The sequence below is a fragment of the Patagioenas fasciata genome, chromosome 2 (genome assembly GCF_037038585.1).
Source record: "Patagioenas fasciata isolate bPatFas1 chromosome 2, bPatFas1.hap1, whole genome shotgun sequence".
Classification (NCBI taxonomy): domain Eukaryota; kingdom Metazoa; phylum Chordata; class Aves; order Columbiformes; family Columbidae; genus Patagioenas; species Patagioenas fasciata.
In genome coordinates, this window is record NC_092521.1 from 94,207,345 (window position 1) to 94,225,873 (window position 18,529).

Below are 18,529 nucleotides of genomic sequence, written 5' to 3' on the forward strand. Positions count from 1 at the left end.
CATCATGGCCCCTGCAAAGTGGGCAGTTTTGCAAGAACTGACTGTGGGACACGGTGTTTTGTTTTGTTTTTTTAACCTTTCATGCAGTGCAATTAGTAGCTGGGTGGTGTTCTGAAAACCACATTTGATCTCCACTGTGAGCGGTATCTGTTTGCCCTTGCTGAGGTATGTTCCTCTTAATGCAAGTGTTGAGATTCGCCTGTACACAGCTTCAGTATTAAATGATAAAAACCCACGAGCTAATAATGTCTAATTGTGTTTAAAAGGGTTTCTCTTTGGTAGTTTCAGACTGAATTGATTAATGAATTCATTTTCAGTAGGAAAGCTAAATCTCAAACATGTATTTTAAATATCTGCCTCAAAGCATGGAGGAAATGAAAGCAGAGGTAAATCAATAAAACAGAACTGGTGGGAAGTTCAGCTGCTAAGACCTACATCTTGATATTAGAAATAAGATTTATAAGGTTTTGGTTTGGTCTTTTTTTTCCAGTAGTGCTCAGCTTGACCTTCCCTATACCATTTACTATTTTGTATACCTGCATTATGTCAAGTATTTTCCACGTCTCTGTAAATTAAAATGCTGTAAACTTTTAGATACCTCTCAAATGGAATCTTCTACAGGCTCCTAAGTATTTTTATTGCCCTTTGAACTTTTTTTATTTTGAAGTAGTGGTATTATTATTGTATCTGTTTTTTCCTAAAGCAACCCAACATTTTATCTGTACATACTGCCTCCTCCCACAAAGAATTAAACAAATAAATCAGCAAAGGAATGAACCCTGTGCAGTATGTGGTTATTTTCAGAGAATCACCAAGACCTGCAGGTCAGTTCCTCAGTGCCACACACCAGCAGGTCATAAATTCAATGTATGAGTAGTTTAAGCAGATACAGGGATTTGACCTTTTATTTCTTTCTGTATTTCAGTGCTTTTCAGTCATTTCTTTTTCCCTTAGCATTGTGTCTTGTGACACCTGCCTTCCAGGTAAAATCACTTTTCCACAGGCCACAATTTAGGCTGCTAATGGACCAGTTGGGTTGCATTGCTCTTGCTGTCTGATGAGGAAGTGACTCTTAAGGTGTCATATAATGGACTGTATTTAAATCATGGATCATCCCAGGAACTTAAGCTATATGCATGCTCAGAACTATAATAATGTATGACATCTGTTTTTCCATCCAGTCCCAATTTTACGAAGGTTTTCTAATGAGGGCCATGGGGTTTGTCTCTGCTTTTGTGCTAAATTTAGTCACAATTTCCAAATGTCTTGTTTACTGCAGCACGTGAGGTAATGAAATTGCAGCCAGCAAAATCTTCAAAATTATGTAATAGGAGTGTGGAAGTATAAATTTTATCCAGTTGATAAAGGTCAGATTCTGTTACTGAATCCTGGCTTGAGTTGTTAATGAACACTTGTTGAGTATTCCATTTGAATAAAACTTAATTTCTGGGAATTCTTAAAAATAAAACTGTCACAGTTTAGTATAGTTGGAAGTAATTACTGAACAGGATAAAAGAAATGAGAGATAAGGTATTTAAAGACCCAAACCATAAGCTTGACATGAGTGACAGATGTTGTTGGCTTTCGGGGTGGGGTGGCTTTGGGGTTTTGGCTTGGTTTAGGTTTTTTAAAGTATTACATGCTTAAGATTTGTTCTAAAGTATGAAGCCAAATACATGACTACCTGTAAGATATTGGTTATTCCTGCCTCAGGATTAACCTGAGGTTATATGTATTATAATTATGAATTGTAAGTATAGAAAATTAGAAGCTGGACAAAAAGCCTGCCAAAAATGTGAAAGCATCAGGTCATCTGCTGTATGAGTATATATTTTAATTACATTTAGTCACCAATAAAATACTATCCACTGTTAATTTACGGTGGAAAAGAAATGGGAAAGCATACTTTTAGTATTTTCCTAGTGATGTGATTTCTTCTAAGTAGTCTTCAAAGTATGAACTGTCATCTCAGGAAGGAGAAAGAAAAAGGATAAGAAAATGGTTTCAGTGCATCATTTCTACACCATAGATACTGCTTATTTGCTTTGTATTGTACTTCATCTTTTTCTTCTTTTTTTTCCCTGGAATGTGTTCTATCCTGCTTTTGTTCTCCTGTCTCCTTTCCTTCTCCCTCACCCATTTCAGCATGGAACAAAATACTTGCCTGTATTTTTGGAGAACCACAGAGAAAGAGGTAAATGCTGTCTGAGTTCTGTGCACAACTTAAGATCTTCCCAAAGTTGGGGGCATCAGAAGCCTTTGACCTGCTGCAGTTCATGTGGGGAATACAAGATACCTGCATTTGGTGGATGCCCACCTTGTCCTACCATTCACAGCCTTAAATAATAGCAATGGGTGAATCTGACAGCAGTAGAGGGAAACAGGAAGGTTTGTTGATGTGATTCTTGGCATAGGAGTGGTTGGCAAGAGAGGAAACCTGAGGGAGGTTGCAGAGCACCAAGCCCAGCCTAGCTTCTGTTTTTGCCATGCTGGAAAGTCTAGTCATTCCAGCAGTTTTGTGTGACGGCTCATAGCAATGAACAAAGTATCAGATTGATAACTGTGGATTTCTTTTTCCTCTCACCCAACACCTTTTCACTTTCCTTGTGTAATGTCCCTTGGGTACACATTAGTCTTGTTTGAAATGTTTCTGTTGTTTAGTAGGGATCTCATAAGCTTGAGTGAGAAGTTGGTGGAGCTTTTTTCCTTCAGTGCAACTCCAGGGGCCTAGGTCAGGGAGACTTGGTGGTCTACTGGCCAGTGTGAACGAGGAGAAGAGAAAGAGGAGAAAGGAGAAGAGTGGAGAGGAGGAGAAATTAAAAGAGTGAGAGAGGTTGTCCAGTTGGCTTCGTTCTCCAATCCCTCCCCTCTTTGTGTATGCAAAGTTTCCGATGTTCATTTTCTTCCTGTTAACCACGCACAATTTTTGTCTCAGTTACCCTTTCTCTGGCTGGAAATGTGGAAACTTTGAGCAGAAATTGATTTTAGCTGAGCTGTTGGAAAAAAATTGAGAAAAATATTTCTGCAAATAGATAAGACATTTTAAACTGAAAGAAACAGATTAGGGCAAAATGGGGGAAATGCCACTGAAAATCTACATAGTTTTAAGAATTTGGGTCTGATTCCTCAGTCATTAATTTTAATGCTATGAAGAAAATGTCCAAACAGGCACGTTAAAAACAAAACCGAAAAGCAGTTCCAGGACATTATACTGGGTTTGCATTTTCATTGTTTTAGTCAAGTAGCACATTCTAATAATTTCTTCTCCCACTCACCATATTTTCCAGAAATCATTGTTCCAGCACAGCAAACCAAGAAAATATTTAACTGAAAATGAGTTAATAAAGTTGGATGCAAGTCTTACTACTCCGTTGTGGCACAGGGTTGAGTCGTATAAAATCTTTTTGTTAAAGGCCAAAAAAATCCATTTGAGGACTGGAAGTCCCTGGATGCTCACTTCGGCACATCGCTATTGAAGCGAGCTCCCTCCAGGCTTAATTGTTCACTTCCAAATGCAGGATGGATGGTGTGTGCGGCAGCTTGCTGTGGCTTTCTCCCACACGTTCCTCACCGCCCCCTCATCTTCAATCAGACGATGCAAAATTCAGCGTGAATTCTAAATAAAAAAGGAAAAAACACCCAGGTGATGTTCAGATTGCAGAGCGCTATCATTTTGTAGGTGTATAAGAAGCAGCTAGTTAATTATTTTCCTAAGCTTGCAAGTAGATAAAGAAAATTTCACCAGTGAACCCAGAAAAAGGAGGGAAGTGGGCTAGATTTTAGTTTAGATTTTACTTGGGTTTTTTTTAAAGAAATAGTGGTTTGCTGTTCCACAGCAATAGGAACTGTCCTTCTTGTGCAGATGAGGTGAATGTGAGTGAATCTATATAATTTTTCCTTCATTTTTCAACACACTGTTTAGTGTATTAACAATACACTTAACTCTCTGTGTACTACCAGATTTGTTTCCTATTCTTTATTTTACTAAACAAAACCTTCTCAGCTTCTTGCAATGACTATGTTTTTATATAAAAATTAATGAAATAAATTTGCAGTGTCAGCATTCCAGGATTTATTTTCTTTTCCAAGACCTTATTTGCCATGTAAGGGTCTCTTAGAGATAATCAGAAAAGGAATGCCAGGAAGATACCTCAGCCTACTTTCTATTATTTACTGGGGAGAGGAAAGAGAGAGAGAGAGAGAGGAAGAGTGAGCATTTCCATTTTTTTCTTCACATTTCATGCTGATTACAATCCAGAGCACATACTAAATATTTTAACAACAGCTCCCACCCCCACCAAAAAAAAAAAAAAAAAGAAAAAAAAAAGGAAACAAAATCTATTTCAGTCAGGTCTCTACTTTGGAGAAGTTATTAAAAATTTCCCTGGTTTATTCCCTTTGTCTATGAATTCAGTACCAGAAAATACCTTCTGGGGCTCTACTTCAACACATTCTTGTCTGTCAGTGGTGCTTATAAATCATGCTAGGTTCTTTGTCTCAGCTCCCTTTTACCAGACTTGTATGATCTGAGCAATTTTGACTCCCAGAGCAGTCAGGGGCAGTGCCATGTTGTCCTTTCCAGGTGAGGTGGAGTGGGCAGGGTGGCTGCAGGTGGGATCAGGAGCAGCGAGCAGCAGCCATGTCCCGCCGGGCCTACCTCAGCTCCCCGGGCCAGCCAGAGCAGGCACGGAGGAGGAGGAGAGAGACAAGATGTGAGCTGGCTGTGCTGGAGACAGGTTTTAACAAGTGTCTGGGGACCAAGCACAGTCCTGCTCCTGGCAGAAACCTGCATTTTATGGGACTTGGAGAAGGGGAGCAGGGGAGCTTGAGAATGGCTGGTGTGGTTTGCAGGGTAACCAGGTGGGTGCTTAAAGCTGAGCACAGCCTTAGCATGTGTGGTTGTGACCAGAAAATAATCTGCCATAGTATGGACGTTTGTCACTTGGCCTCCTGTGATAGAAAACTTCAAGTCCTCTAATTTTTCCTGAAGAAAAAGCTCTCTGAGGGGACACTCTCTACAACTACCTGAAAGAAGGTTTTAACATGTAGGGTGTTGGTCTCTTCTCCCAAATAACAAGTGATAGGACAAGAGGAAATGGCCTCAGGTTGTCCAGGGGAGGATTAGATTGGATATCAGGAAGCATTTCTTCGTGAAAAGGGTTGTCAGGCATTGGAACAGGCTGCCCAGGGAAGTGGTGGAGTCACCATCACTGAAGGTGTTTAAAAGATGCGTAGATGAGGTTCTTAGGTACGTAGTTTAGTGACAGGGTTAGGTTAACGGTTGGACTCAATGATCCAACCAGTATGATTCTAAGAAACAGATACCTGTTTATTTGGGACGTTACTAGCTGGCCCAACATGGGCTGAATCAGGCCCCCAGAATATTTCCCTCCATCCCTTCTTCATGAAAAAAGCGCAGTTGTTTTATACAAGCCTGGTCTTATGAGGCTTATCTGCCGTTCAGCCCCTGAATAAGCAACTGAAATAGTGGGACATGTAGGTTTTTATGGTGCCAGAGGGTTATGGTGTAGAACGTGTTGCTGTGTACCATGGGGCACTCTGCAAGTTCAGCTTGCAATTTCTACTTCATTTAATGGTTAGAGACTTAGTAACTCATGTCTTAGTAGTTATTTGAAAGCAGTAAAATAACAAAGCTGCAGCACTGCTTGCAATTTCAGCTCATCTCAATTTGCTGAGAGTGTATTGGTGAATAATATATGATCCATTTTTATTGCCTTTTGGTACAGAACATCTCTCTTACGTGTCTGATCTTAAGGGCACCTGTTGAATAGCCTTCTCCTTCCCAAAGTAGTAGCTTGAGAAGTGTCTGCCAAATTTGGATTATTTAAGGTAATTGGCCCACAACTTCCTTGCTTTGGTTAGGGTCTGCCTGACCCTGTGCAGGGTGTGGGTGGTTTCTGGAGACATGGTTTTTCCTTGTTCCTGCTGTCTTGGGTGGGAACAACTTGTGGACTGGAGAACACCAAGTGTTCGATGGGGTACTTGACACCTAGTTATTGTCTCAGGTCTTGGAGGAGGATAGGAGTAGGTAGAAAACAGTAAAATAAATCAATGAAGTGAGGTATTTGCTTGATATTTATATTTTCCACCCACAATTTGTGTTTGCCCTCAGAAGAGAAGATGAACTGCCTAGGGCTTTTTTGTTTGTAAGCCTCTGTTCATGGCTTGAGAATACTGTTAGCAAGAAAATATCATACCTTTGTGCCTTTGCTTAAGTTTTGTGTTTCAGGTACACCTTGTCCTACATCAGCTTGTATTGACTAGTTTTTCAAAAGCATTTTTCTTTTTGTCGATCCAAATTATGTTGCTTTTCACTTTAAAGCAGCTAGTCACATTTCATTCAGCATATAAAAAATGAGGGCAAAAGTAGAAGAATACTATGGAAAAATAAAATTTAGCACTAAGACCCACTGATGCCGTTATGACTGTTCATATCTTGGACTGTATGCACGCGCTTTGGCTTATAACATTAAGACCTATTAAGTTCTTGGAAAAACAAGCAAGCAAAAAACAAGGTACTTTAGTGAAATTAATGAAAAGCTTTAAGTTTGCATTTCATGCGTGGTTAGCCTAAAGAAGGATTTTGAAGGTGATTTTTCAAATGCGTTCAAAGTGGATTTACCAAAAATGCAGCTGACCATTGTTCTGGAAGAAGTCCTAAGCTGTGTTAGAGTCGGTCCGGAGATACAGGAGATACATGAAGATGCTTCAGCGCTGACAGGAGCTGGTGAGGAAGGAGTGGGCAGGATGGCTGGAGGTGGTGACCCAGAGGCATGTTCTTTTGAGCTACGTGGTGAAGGGGCGACAGAGTCTGGAGAGGCTGGGTTTTAAGGACAGACTGGAATTAAGGACAGGGGTTTAAAGAGGAAATCAGATTCTCGAGTGAACTCCACCATACACCCCATAAAGAAAACCTCTTGTGTGTAAATTTATCAAGAGGCTAGTATTTACACATTTTGCAGTTGATACTCGTTCCTTAACAGACAAACACTGCCTGCCATTTTACACTTAATAAAAATGTCCCTCTGTCAATTCCCATAGTGAAGTGGCAGTGTCACTGATTTGATGGAGTTATCCACAGAGCTGAAGATGAAGATGCAAATGAAAATGCAAAGGATTTCAAAATGACATTAGGTTGCCGTGCAACCGTGTTGTAAAATGACAAATGCAGTTCAGTGTAGATAAATGCAAAGTGATGTCCACAGGAAAAATATTCTAACTTTTCATTTAAATTGAGTTGCTTGTTAACACTCAGACATGAGGTCTGGGGGTCATATATTTGTGTGGAGAAGTCAACTGTGTACTCACTAGCTGTCAAAAAGCAAATAAAACATTAGGAATGTTTATGGCAGCGGTAGAGAAAAATGTATCTGTCACAGCAGGTGTCTGTGGTGTGCCTTCATCTTGAGAAGTGGGATTGATTCTGACATCTTCCTCCTAACTCTTTTGCCCTTCTTCATTTCTATCTCCAAAGAAGATAAAATAGCACTGCAAAAGCTGCAGAGGTCATAAGTCTATTGAACAACTTTTGTATGAGGAATGACTAAGTAGATGAAGCCCTGCAGTTTGATGAAGAGAGACGTGAAAAGCTCACATAGATTCAAAAGAGACTTCGAGAAACTAGTGTAGGAATAATCTGTGGGACTTGTGAGGTTCAAGTACAGCCTCTGGGGTTTGCTTCAGGGCTGTGTGGTTTCAGAGTCCAGGACTTACCACATGTCCTGCGCTGCTTTTCCATTGGCTTCTGCTCTTGCCTTCTGCTGGAAGCAAGATGTTTGGGCTGGACTTTTGGCTTGACTTGTAGGCTTTTGCTTTGTTTTTCATTAGTGTCATTAAAAATAAAATCTTTTTCTTAGCCAGCCAGTACTATTTATTATCCATCTTAATATCAGGTAATTGTAATAACTTCAGTATCTAATGTCCTACTAAATATGTAATAATTTAAACCATTTAAGCCATTTAAAGATTTCAGGATCTCAGCAGAGGTAATTTTTTAAGGTATGCTAAGCTTAAGAAAACTGATCTGTTTTTAAACAGGGCTGTTGGTACTTTAGGTTCCTCAGTGCTTAGTGTGTCTACTTACATGATTTCTACCTTGTAAACTCAGTAGCATTTGAGGAACTCCAGAAATAGAAGACAAAATTACAGAGCAGTTTGACCCCTCGAAGAACTTGAAGGAAGCCTCCACGCTGTTGTCTCAGGTGATGAAACACCGGCTCTTGATGTTGTTCTGCCTGTTGAACCAGTTCTGTTCCTTTCTGTTTTGGGCAGGCCCTCCCTCAGCAGCCTGGCAGCTGAGGATGAGTGCTTTTGGAGTACCAGAAAGATGGTTAGAGAATTTTTCCCCTCTTTGACTGGGAGTGGCTGGCTTGACTATTTACTTCTTTAGTACAGGCTATGTATTGGAGTAAAAACAGAAATTAAAGAAAACTTGGGTACCAAGTGATGTTATTTTTAAATACCTTTCTGTTGAGTAGAAAATAGTGGGTTGTTTTGGCTTTTAGTTTTTTGTTTTTTGGTTTTTTTTAAAGGCAGAGGTTTCACTGGCATTTATCTAATTCGTGTCAAGCTCTAAAAAAAAAAAAGGGACATGTGAAAACCACGCTTTTTTCCAGTTTGGGGACATGAGATCAAAGAACAGTAAACCTACCAGGGGAAGGGAACCTGTCTCCATGCAGAAGGTATGAAGATGCTCATAGCAGCAGCTGGGAGAAGGTAGTGAGCTTAGCGCAGCGTGTGGTAACCTTTAATATTTTCTTTTAACTTTTAACCCCAATACTGGGTTAGGTGTAGAAAAAAAACCCAAGAAAGCTGAAGTTAAACCTGGTGCCCTGGAGGCTGTTAAATAATTATGAAGTAGATCTTAGTGATAGTAATCGCCCCATCCTAGGTGCACAACTAGAATTTGGCAGTGGGAGCAGAACAATGCTGTAGCCATCAGCATAGGAATGGTGTCATTATTGTGCTAGGTGGCTGATTAGGAGCTATGCAGATGGCCCTGCAATCAGTACCTGTGTTTGTGCTTTGGTACAGGAGTGAGACAAGGTATGAATGAATTTTCTCTGGTGGCATAGCTGATGGCTCTCAGAAGTACAGGTAGGAGCCAGGGTCATCTGGTTTTATGGGGCAGGTGGAAAAGGGACTTGCCATAGGAGGTGCCTCCTTTGCACAGTGGCCTATACAGGGTGAAAAGGTGCCCAGCAGGAGATATTTCTCAAGATACTTCATCTGCACTTATTTTTTGTGTGTGTTTGGCAGCTACTGTACCTGTGTCGTGTCCCCCCGCCACCCAGTGCCTCGCTGTTCCCCATATCCTTCTGCCACTAGCACTGCAAGGTGACAGCCCTCCAAAAATCCTTTTTCTCCCCCACCCTTGTGTGCTCAGTTTTTAATGAGTTTAAAAGCCTCATAATAAAAATTCTGATAATGTAAACCAAAAAAAAAAAAGTTGAAAGCTTCTCCAGTCGAAAATTGATGACACAGGGACTGAGTTTGGGTTCATATGCAAAGTGCTTCTGTAATTCATGCGCATATACCTTGTCAGCCACATCGAGAGCCCTTGCAATGCTTAAGGAATACATGTGATGGCAAGGATAAAGCTGTTATATATACAATTTATATACAACCTCTCCATTGACTGTTGTATTGTAGATACAGTATAGCTGTTCATTGGTGATACTAATCTGCAGATTACAGATTGTATTTTCCAATATGCAAGCCTCTTCTTTTCTTAAAATGAAGAACAATAAGAGGAGGATTTTTATCTTCTCTTTTCAAACGGGTTATGTAAAGTATCTGTCACGGGTTCTTCATTTTTAAATGCAAATAATTATATATGGCAGGGAGTATGATGAGCATTCAAAGTTGACATTGAAATGAAAATGCATAAAATTTTCTTGAAAAACTGATCAAACAGGTCATTAGTCAAGGTTATAATAACTAGTAGAACATTTTAAGATGTTTTAAATCTCATTTAAGATGTTTAAAAAGTAGCTGATAGTTTTTAAAATGACAACTGCTCCTGCATCATACTTGTAGTTTCTAAGAGTTTCAAATCCCCGTTTCCCAATTTTTAAGAGGTCTTTTATTCTCCTCTTACAGTTGTACAACCGATCTTCAAACCCAGTGGCATCTGCCAAACTGAGATTTAATCTCTTTTACATTTCATTTATGATAGGCTGGGGACATCCATGCTATCAGGGTGAGGGTTTGGCAACCCACTGAGCCATGGTGCTGTGATTCTCTAAGGCCCAGACTGGAAAGAAGAAACCACAAAACAAACCCTACGCCAAAAATTTTCAAGTTCCCACACTGGAAAATTACAGAGATTTTAGCAGGGCCTATTGTGATAGGACAGGGGGTTATGGTTTCAAATTAAAAGAGGAGAGATTCAAGCTAGATATGAGGAAGAATTTTTTTACGAGGGTGGTGAAGCACTGGCCCAGGTTCCCCAGGGGAGGTGGTAGATGCCCCATCCCTGAAGACATTCAAGGCCAGGCTGGACGGGGCTCTGAACACAGAGAACCACAGAATGTTAGGGATTGGAAGGGACCTCGAAAGATCATCTAGTCCAGTCTGCCCACTGGAGCCACACCACACCTGGATGAGGTTACACAGGAAGGCGTCCAGGTGGGTTTTGAATGTCTCCAAAGGAGGAGACTCCACAACCTCCCTGGGCAGCCTGTTCCAGTGCTCTGTCACCCTCACTGTGAAGAATTTTCTTCTCAAATTTAAGTGGAACCTCCTGTGTTCCAGTTTGAACCCATTTTCCCTTGTCCTATCATTGGTTGTCACCGAGGAGAGCCTGGCTCCATCCTCGTGACACTCACCCTTTATGTATTTATAAACATTAATGAGATCACCCCTCAGTCTCCTCTTTTCCAAGCTAAAGAGACACAGATCTCTCAGCCTTTCCTCATAAGGGAGATGTTGAAGATGTCCCTGCTCATTGCAGGCAGATTGAACTAGATGACCTCTGAAGGTCCCTTCCAACCCAAGCTAGTCTATGATTCTGTGTAGGGACTGGTTTTGCCTCATCTGATCTCTTTCTTTTAATCTTGAGCGTTTCTCATTAAAGTAGAAAAGGGAAATATATAGGGGCAGAAGAGTGGTTTCTAATTAAAAGTAGATTTAAATTTGCATGAGAAGAGTGCCTCTTCCTATGGGTTTCTTCAACTGCCTTTTGCTGTTGCTGCCAACTTTGTGGGTGTTTTGCGGCAGGAAGGCAGCAATGGGAGCTCTGGACCATCCAGGGCATACCTGCAAACCTCTGCACCTCCTGGCTGCGGGGCCCCCCTCTCCTTCAGCAGGGGCCCATGCTGCTCCCCTCCTTCCCACTGCGAGCCAGGGTTCAGCAGGACCCGCTCCCCCGGTTCTGCCACTTGGGTTTGGGGTTTGGATGCTGTCCCGCTCCACGGGGAAGCCTGCATGCCACAGCCTGCCGAACCTCCGCTCCATGGGCAGGAGGCAGCATCCCGCTGGCTGCACCGCACTCACAATTAACCCGGTGGGCGCCTTGTACAGACAAAACTCCTGCCTTTGTTTTTATTCCTTCTTTTTTTTTTTTTTTTTTTTTAATTGCCTGGTTAAGGGAAGTCTTGGGATTAATGTTGGTTAACCAAAATGCATTAGGACTATGACATTCTTGTTTTAGCAGGTTGGAAAGAGCCTTTCCTCCTCCTAGTGAAAGGGAAAAGCCAAGCACTGTGGCCTCCTTGCAGTGGAGCACAGGCTCTTCTCTATCCCCCCGCCAGCCCTGGTGGGTACCCCCAGCTGCAGGCAGGATGTCTTGGGATTAAACACTGCCTCTGGCGCCTCTCAGGGCGAACCCACCACCTGGGGAATGGCTCCAAGCTCATATTCTCATATTGACACTGTGTGGTGCATCAGCTTTGCCCAGCTGCCCCTTCCTGCCCGCCACTGCTGGCACCCTGTGGTCCCATGCTTGAAGGCCTCTGGGGGAGGCATGAAATGGCTCCAGTGGGACGTGGCGATGGGCTTGGCTCCCTTTGTGCTAAATCTGAGCTCATATTCACACACTGTGCTGCTATGCACTATTTGGTACTCAGGGTATTTTATTTATCCATCTGTCTAAACGTGGTGGTCTTGTCATGCTTTCAGAAACACCTGAACTGCAGAGACTGATAGAGGTTTCATTAGTCAGAAGATGGAGATTTCCACATAGGGCCTCAGCCTCTTTTCACTTGCTCTCTGAATTTAAGTAGCAATAGAAAATGCAGTGTTTGGAAATTCCATCAGTGACTTTCTCAAGTTGTGCATCCTGCCGCCGCCTCTCCCCCCCAAAAAAAAAGAAAACCCACCTACAAATCTGTTTTCAGTAATACTGGCCAATGCATATAGACTGATCGCAATAATGCATTTCAGCTGAAGAATGTTTTGTCACTGCAGTTCTCTGCTAGTGATCTCGATCTGTATAAATGTAGGAGTAGTTACATTTATCGAGTCCTAAAATGACATTCGGCCCTTTGAAGGCAACTGCGAGGCTGATGTGGCGGCTGGTGAAAATGAGCCTGACACCCCGATCTCGATGATCAGTGCAAGAAAAAATAATCAGTGATGTCTTTCCTTGTGTCCACTGAAAAACATTGAAAGTGATTTTTAAAATGGCTTTTCAAATGTCTTCTGATGCAGTATGAGAAGAGAGAGTGTGTTTCTTAAGAAAGCGAGAAGAAAAACTTGCCATCTGAAGCTGTTTTGCTGGAGGTATTTTTAGGATGACTCAGGCATAAGGCTTGAGAGTTGTTCTTGCCTTTAACTGAGGGGAAAATTGCTGACATTTTACCTTCCAGCTGTTTTGGTTAAATATTTGAATATAAAAACCTAGTCTTTCAGGCAAGATACACATTTTCATTTTTTAAAGTTGTGATAGTCTGCTCTTAGCATCTAGTATCGTGTAAATCTGCTAGTTTTCCATTTATCCATAGAGAACAGGGTATGTCAGATTAAAAAATACAAAAAAAAAAAAAAAAAACCAAACCAAAAAACAACCTCCTTTCTTATTTTAGAGCAGAAGTTTTGTGTCTATGTTAAGAAGGAAAAAAAAAAAGGCTTTCTTGATAGGCACCTGCAAATACAGGCAATGAAAAATATTTGTGTTGGGTTGTTTTACTTAAGCTTAATGAACATTTCCCACCCATCAGCCCCATGTGAGCTTTTCTGGTGGCTTAGAAGAAGTAGTATTCCTCCTCAGTGACTGCTGCTCCATTCCTATGTGCGTTGTCACTATACGGGGAGATTTGTTCAGCAGGAAACAGTCATCTCATTACACTGATGTGGGGAGTTTCTGTCATGAGCAAAAAGAGATTAAAAAAAAAAAGCCACAAATAGAAGATTTTTTTTTCTCTAGCTTAAATTGCTATCAGAAGTTACTGGTTTCATATTTTGCAAACCTCACTCTTCTCAGTATTTCTACTTTTCTTGCTGAGATTCTTAAGCCTTTATTGTTTTTCCTTAACTGACCATATAAATAAGGCCTATTAAGTTTTTCTTGAAAATTCCCAATGCATTTCTAATACACATCAACATCTTCAAGTTTGTATGTGTTGATATGCTGATGTCTTTTTTTTAAAAAAAGTAAAGATCTTTACAAACTACATTTTATTTGTGGTGTAATTAAAATCTCTGAGGTTTTGTCTCTCAGTGAAGATCAAAAATAGAGAATACGAAGCTGGTGAAAAATCTTGCTTATTTTTTCGTTGAGAAACCCACCATAACACTGCCACGTCTAGCTCAGACTGTTGGTATCCATTTAATGATCCATCACAGCAGGAGGCATGTAAGACAAGAAGCATATTTTACTGCGTGCCAATCTCCTTCCTCGTGTTCCTAAAAAGCACAGTTACATTATGTATTTAAAACCCCAAGGAATTTGATGATATTTCCACACAACAGATACCTGCTGGTAGAGCTGTGTTAGACAATAACATGAAAAGGCTTCAGACTGGAGTAAGAAAAGCCGTTGCACTCGAGTAGTTTCATTTTATTTTATGTATGCACATATAACTATATATGTATATAACTTAACTATATATGTATAGAACTAACTATATATGCCTATAACTATTACATGTTACCTGCGCTGTGCTTTTTTGTGGTACGAAGCTGCCTGGGATAACCAAGAGCTGGCTCCCTGACTTGTAACACTGCTACTCTCATATGGAACAGGGGTGTCAAACTCATTTTCACCGAGGGCCACATCAGCCTCGCGGTTGCCTTCAAAGGGCCGAATGTAATAAATTACATTTATGCAGTCCTAAAATTACATTCGGCCCTTTGAAGGCAACCGCGAGGCTGATGTGGCACTTGGTGAAAATGAGTTTGACACTCCTGATGTAAAATCTCATCTTTATACAGCGGCACATGACAATTTCCTCTTCTATTGTTGCTCTTCTTTTCACCTCTGGTAAGCACTTAGTGAGAAGTGTCCCATCTTAAATGAGATGGTGTCTGTCACCGTCATCATTTGCTTCTAGATGTGTGCAACTTCAGAAGGCTGTCTGCTGAAGGTTGGTCACATTAGAGTAGGTCTTACAGTAAAGTAGTCAAGATATGTACTATTCTGTCATTTTATGGGAAATAGAGTGCTATACCTGCCATGTATTAGAAGTTCCCATTACTTAAATTGTTTTCTTTTATCCTATTAAAAATAAATAATAGTCCAGTGATAAAGAAATGTTTGCTTTGTAAAATTTTCAGAATAGGCAGTGTCTTCAGTATCACAGGTTTAAATCTGAAATAATACTAAATCAAGTGAGTATTGGATTGGATGGTATTATTTCCAATTAATAGTGAGCTTTGTAGTTTTCAGTTCCTCCTGGCTCTTTCAGATGTTTCAGTCTAATGTATTTTTGCTTATAAAGAGTTTTCAAAGGTGCGTACCGTTAGAGAATCTGTAATACAGTTATAGGATAGGATCTATAGTGGTAAAATGTGGCAGGCTGGGAAGCAGCTGCCAGATTTAATTCAGTGGTAATAAACATGCCTTGGTACAGTGAGGGGAGCAGGTATCTGGATGATGAGGGACATTAGGAGGATGTGGTCCTCAGTGAGACATTTAGCAGACAGACCCATGTTAATACCCAGGCCTCAGGTACCGTCAAAATCAGCATCTCAGTTTCCAAAATTGACAGTGAATTTTTTCCGTGTTCAAAATGCTGAAAAGTGTTCTGCACAGAGATACCTCTATAGGTAGGAAGACACATATGCAACAGATCTAATTAATTGAGCAAGCATTTCAGGAGATGCAGGAAGTGCAGGAGACTTTCTGGCTGTGCACCAAGCCTGTGTTTACCTTGTTATTATTTCTGTTATCTGTGTTTATTTGTTTGGGATTACAGTCTGACAAAGAGGTGGTTGGAAATTTCTGAAAGGAACTAATTTCTTTTTTTTTCTTTTTTTTTTTTTTTTTTTAATGAGAGGGAATTAAGCTAAGGACATCAAAGCATTTTATCTTTCTGACAATCTAATGTGGCATGCTTCCAAAATACTTAAGTAATTTTTGTCTATAAAATAGGATCATTGTGAATTTAAATGCATAAATTTATTGTAGCATTTATGTGAAATATGCAGATAATTATTTTAATAATGAAACGGCAGTCATACTTAAGTACAGAGGGGAAGAGAGTTTGGTAGCCAATCTATGGTTTTGATTGCTTGTTGCTTTTTGGTAAATCTCACGGCGTACAGGGTTAATGTTGATGTTTGTTCTTTTTCCTGTGTGTTCATATATTTCATCAGCTGTCCTACAGCTTTGTAAGTTGCTTATTTCATCACGTTTCTGTGGGAAAACAGTGTAAGATTGTTGGATACGTTTCTCTCTCTTAGCATTAGAGGCATATGTATATAAAAGATGCTTTGTTTCTGTTTGCTCTTATTTTTGTTAAAAATTGGTATTTACAGCCATTTCTATACAAAAATGCGTAGATGTATATAGTATTTTAGCTGTAGCTGAAGTCCAGGAAGACATGAAATATCAAGTCATGATTGTTCTAAGTCAGTCTGCATAACAGGGTTGGTAAAGAGCTAGAGCAGGGTTGTTCTCTTTGAGTTGCCTGTGTTTGTCTTCAGCAGCCAGTGAGTCAGTACAAAAGAGACTGTCTAAAACTTCCCTTTAAATGTATATGTATGTCTCACTAACCTCAGAGGAAGAAGGAAGAGGTTTGGCTTTTAAAATTGCAGTGGTAGTCTCATTAGCAGCTTCATTCACTCCAGCTCTGTGAGTCTGCCTGGTTGGCAACCTTGTGAGATGTTTTTGTGCGTTCTTTAGGACAAAAACATACAGGAGAGAAATTACTCAGCTTTAGTGTGGAAGGGAACCTGGTGCTAGTTTTGAAAAGCAGAAATGTTGAACTAGAGTGAGCTGAACAAAACTTGGCCTTAGCACCTAGAAGGGTTTACTTCAGTTACAGTTGGCTTGGTTCTACGGAGAAAATAATCAGAAAACAAATTCAGACTTCAACTGTGAACAAATGGTTCCAACATACTTGAGTGGTTCAGTTCATAAATATTAGAGAAGTCACTTAAACGCACTGATTTAAAAGTCTGTTGAAGAAAGGACCGTTTTCTAGAAACCTCATGTTATATAGGAACAGTGACTAAAAGTCAGACCAAATAACAACCTCCACACTTGCGAAGAGAGAGGTGAGGACTTTGTAGAGCTGTCCTCCTCCTGTGCATGGCAGCCATGGAGTCTGGTGTTTCTTGAGTTGTACCAGTAGAGCTGGAGAGGTTTAGGATGAATCCAGTTATTGTCTATTCCAGGGGGGTCAAACATATGTTCACTGAGGGCCACATTGGCCTCGCGGTGGCCTTTGAAGGGCCGAATGTAATTTTAGGACATACATTCGGCCCTTTGAAGGCCATCGCGAAGCCAATGTGGCCCCCGATGAGCATGAGTTTGACATCCCTGGTCTGGTCTTTCAGTTTAATTTTCACAGGTATTTTGGAAAATGATCAGTTATATCTGAAAGCCACGTTCCTAGCTCGGATCTTGGTTGGTCAGGCCACAGTGTGATGTGGAGATGAGCCTGTGCTAGTGCTGCGGCTTTTTATTAACACCACCTCTTACCCTGAAGCCAATCAGAGGACCGTTTGCTACCAAAAAGGAATGTGTCTCAAGTTTTCATTCCTTCTAGTTACCCCATTTCTTGCTTCTTGCTCTGCACGTGCAAACACACACACATGCAGAACAAGCTCCCCGCTTCCCACAGGATCTTCTGTACAAACAGCGACAGAAATGCAGTTCCCTTCCCTACACCAATGCATTTGGGGGCAGCAGAAGAACGGGGTGACAGTAAAGACTCGAGGCCTCTTTTTGTTCCTGCTGCGTGTGTATAAATTCCAGATAATTTCACAGAGGAATAAGCACAGGGCTACTGCTTGACCCTCGTTACTCCCATGTGACAGTGTTGGCTCCATCGCTTCATGTAGTAAATCCAGTTTACTGTTCCTATTGCCTTGTTTAATGCTGCATTGTCTTGTTCCAACAGTGTTTTCAAAAACATATTAAAATACTCTGTAATGCACCATAATATAATACCTATTCCAAAGAGTCCCCTGACTGCATAAGTTATTATAGATTGTATGAAGCTACAATGGGATTAGCTGTTGATTGCAGATCCAATGCCAATGTTTTTCTTTCTGCAGTTCCGTGTAATTTAACATGTCAATAGCCTTGCTGGTAAAAAATGATAAAATTTTATATGGCCATATTACTCATAATGTGCTGCATATTTACATGTGATGGATATTGCTCCTAAATATAAACAGATAGCTCGAGACAGATTTTAGTAAATGACTTTCTAAAATCTTGCTTTTCTTACATAAGTATTTTAATAATGATTTCTCTTTCTTGCAGACAAAATTGAAGAAGCACAGAAACAACTTAATGGAACAGAAGACCAACAGAGAGGTAATAAACAAACCCAAAAATGAAATAAGAAAAAAAAAAAGCATTGTGATTCTAGAGGCTGATCCAAAGCCTTCCTGCATGAGTGAAAAGACTCCACTGGGCTGGGTGCTGGATGAGGCCCCAGGCCTGTCTATCTGCAGATCAGGTGCTGTGATCTGTAACGCCCCAATTTTCCTGAGACACAAAGGCTTTGTTTTAACCACTTGAGTAGCTGTGGTGACCTTGACGAGACTGCTGAAGCTGTAGGAGCGTTAAGGATGTGCACAAGTTACTGCCTACAGCCTGTACCAACTCTTTGTTTCATTATATACTTTACGTAATCATTAGTAATGCAATTTGGTTTATGACAAGCAATATGGGATGATTTCTAAGAGGCGCTGAAGGGGGATTGATCATCACAGGTTATTTTAAGAAACAGGTGACCTATGACAGATTAAATCTGTGTGTTAGAGCTTAGAAAGCTGGTGGAAAGTCGTTGCCTTTCAGGGCTGACTGCAGTGATACCTGGTCAGTGGTTGCTATAAAGCTCAGGTGCAGCCCCACAGAGGAGCCTGGAGAGACACTGGGAATGGGAGCCCA

At 40.7% G+C, this 18,529-nt stretch overlaps 1 protein-coding gene across 4 annotated transcripts in view; it reads left to right on the top strand.

Annotated features, from left to right (window-relative positions):
• Positions 1 to 18,529, top strand: part of HIVEP1 (HIVEP zinc finger 1) — a 125,639-nt gene that overhangs the window by 55,742 nt on the left and 51,368 nt on the right. For all 4 annotated transcript variants that reach the window (XM_065830939.2, XM_065830938.2, XM_071804569.1 and 1 more), the window contains one exon: positions 17,897 to 17,950. In XM_065830939.2, the coding sequence (XP_065687011.1) occupies positions 17,897 to 17,950 (54 nt within the window). The remainder of the gene's footprint in view (positions 1 to 17,896; positions 17,951 to 18,529) is intronic.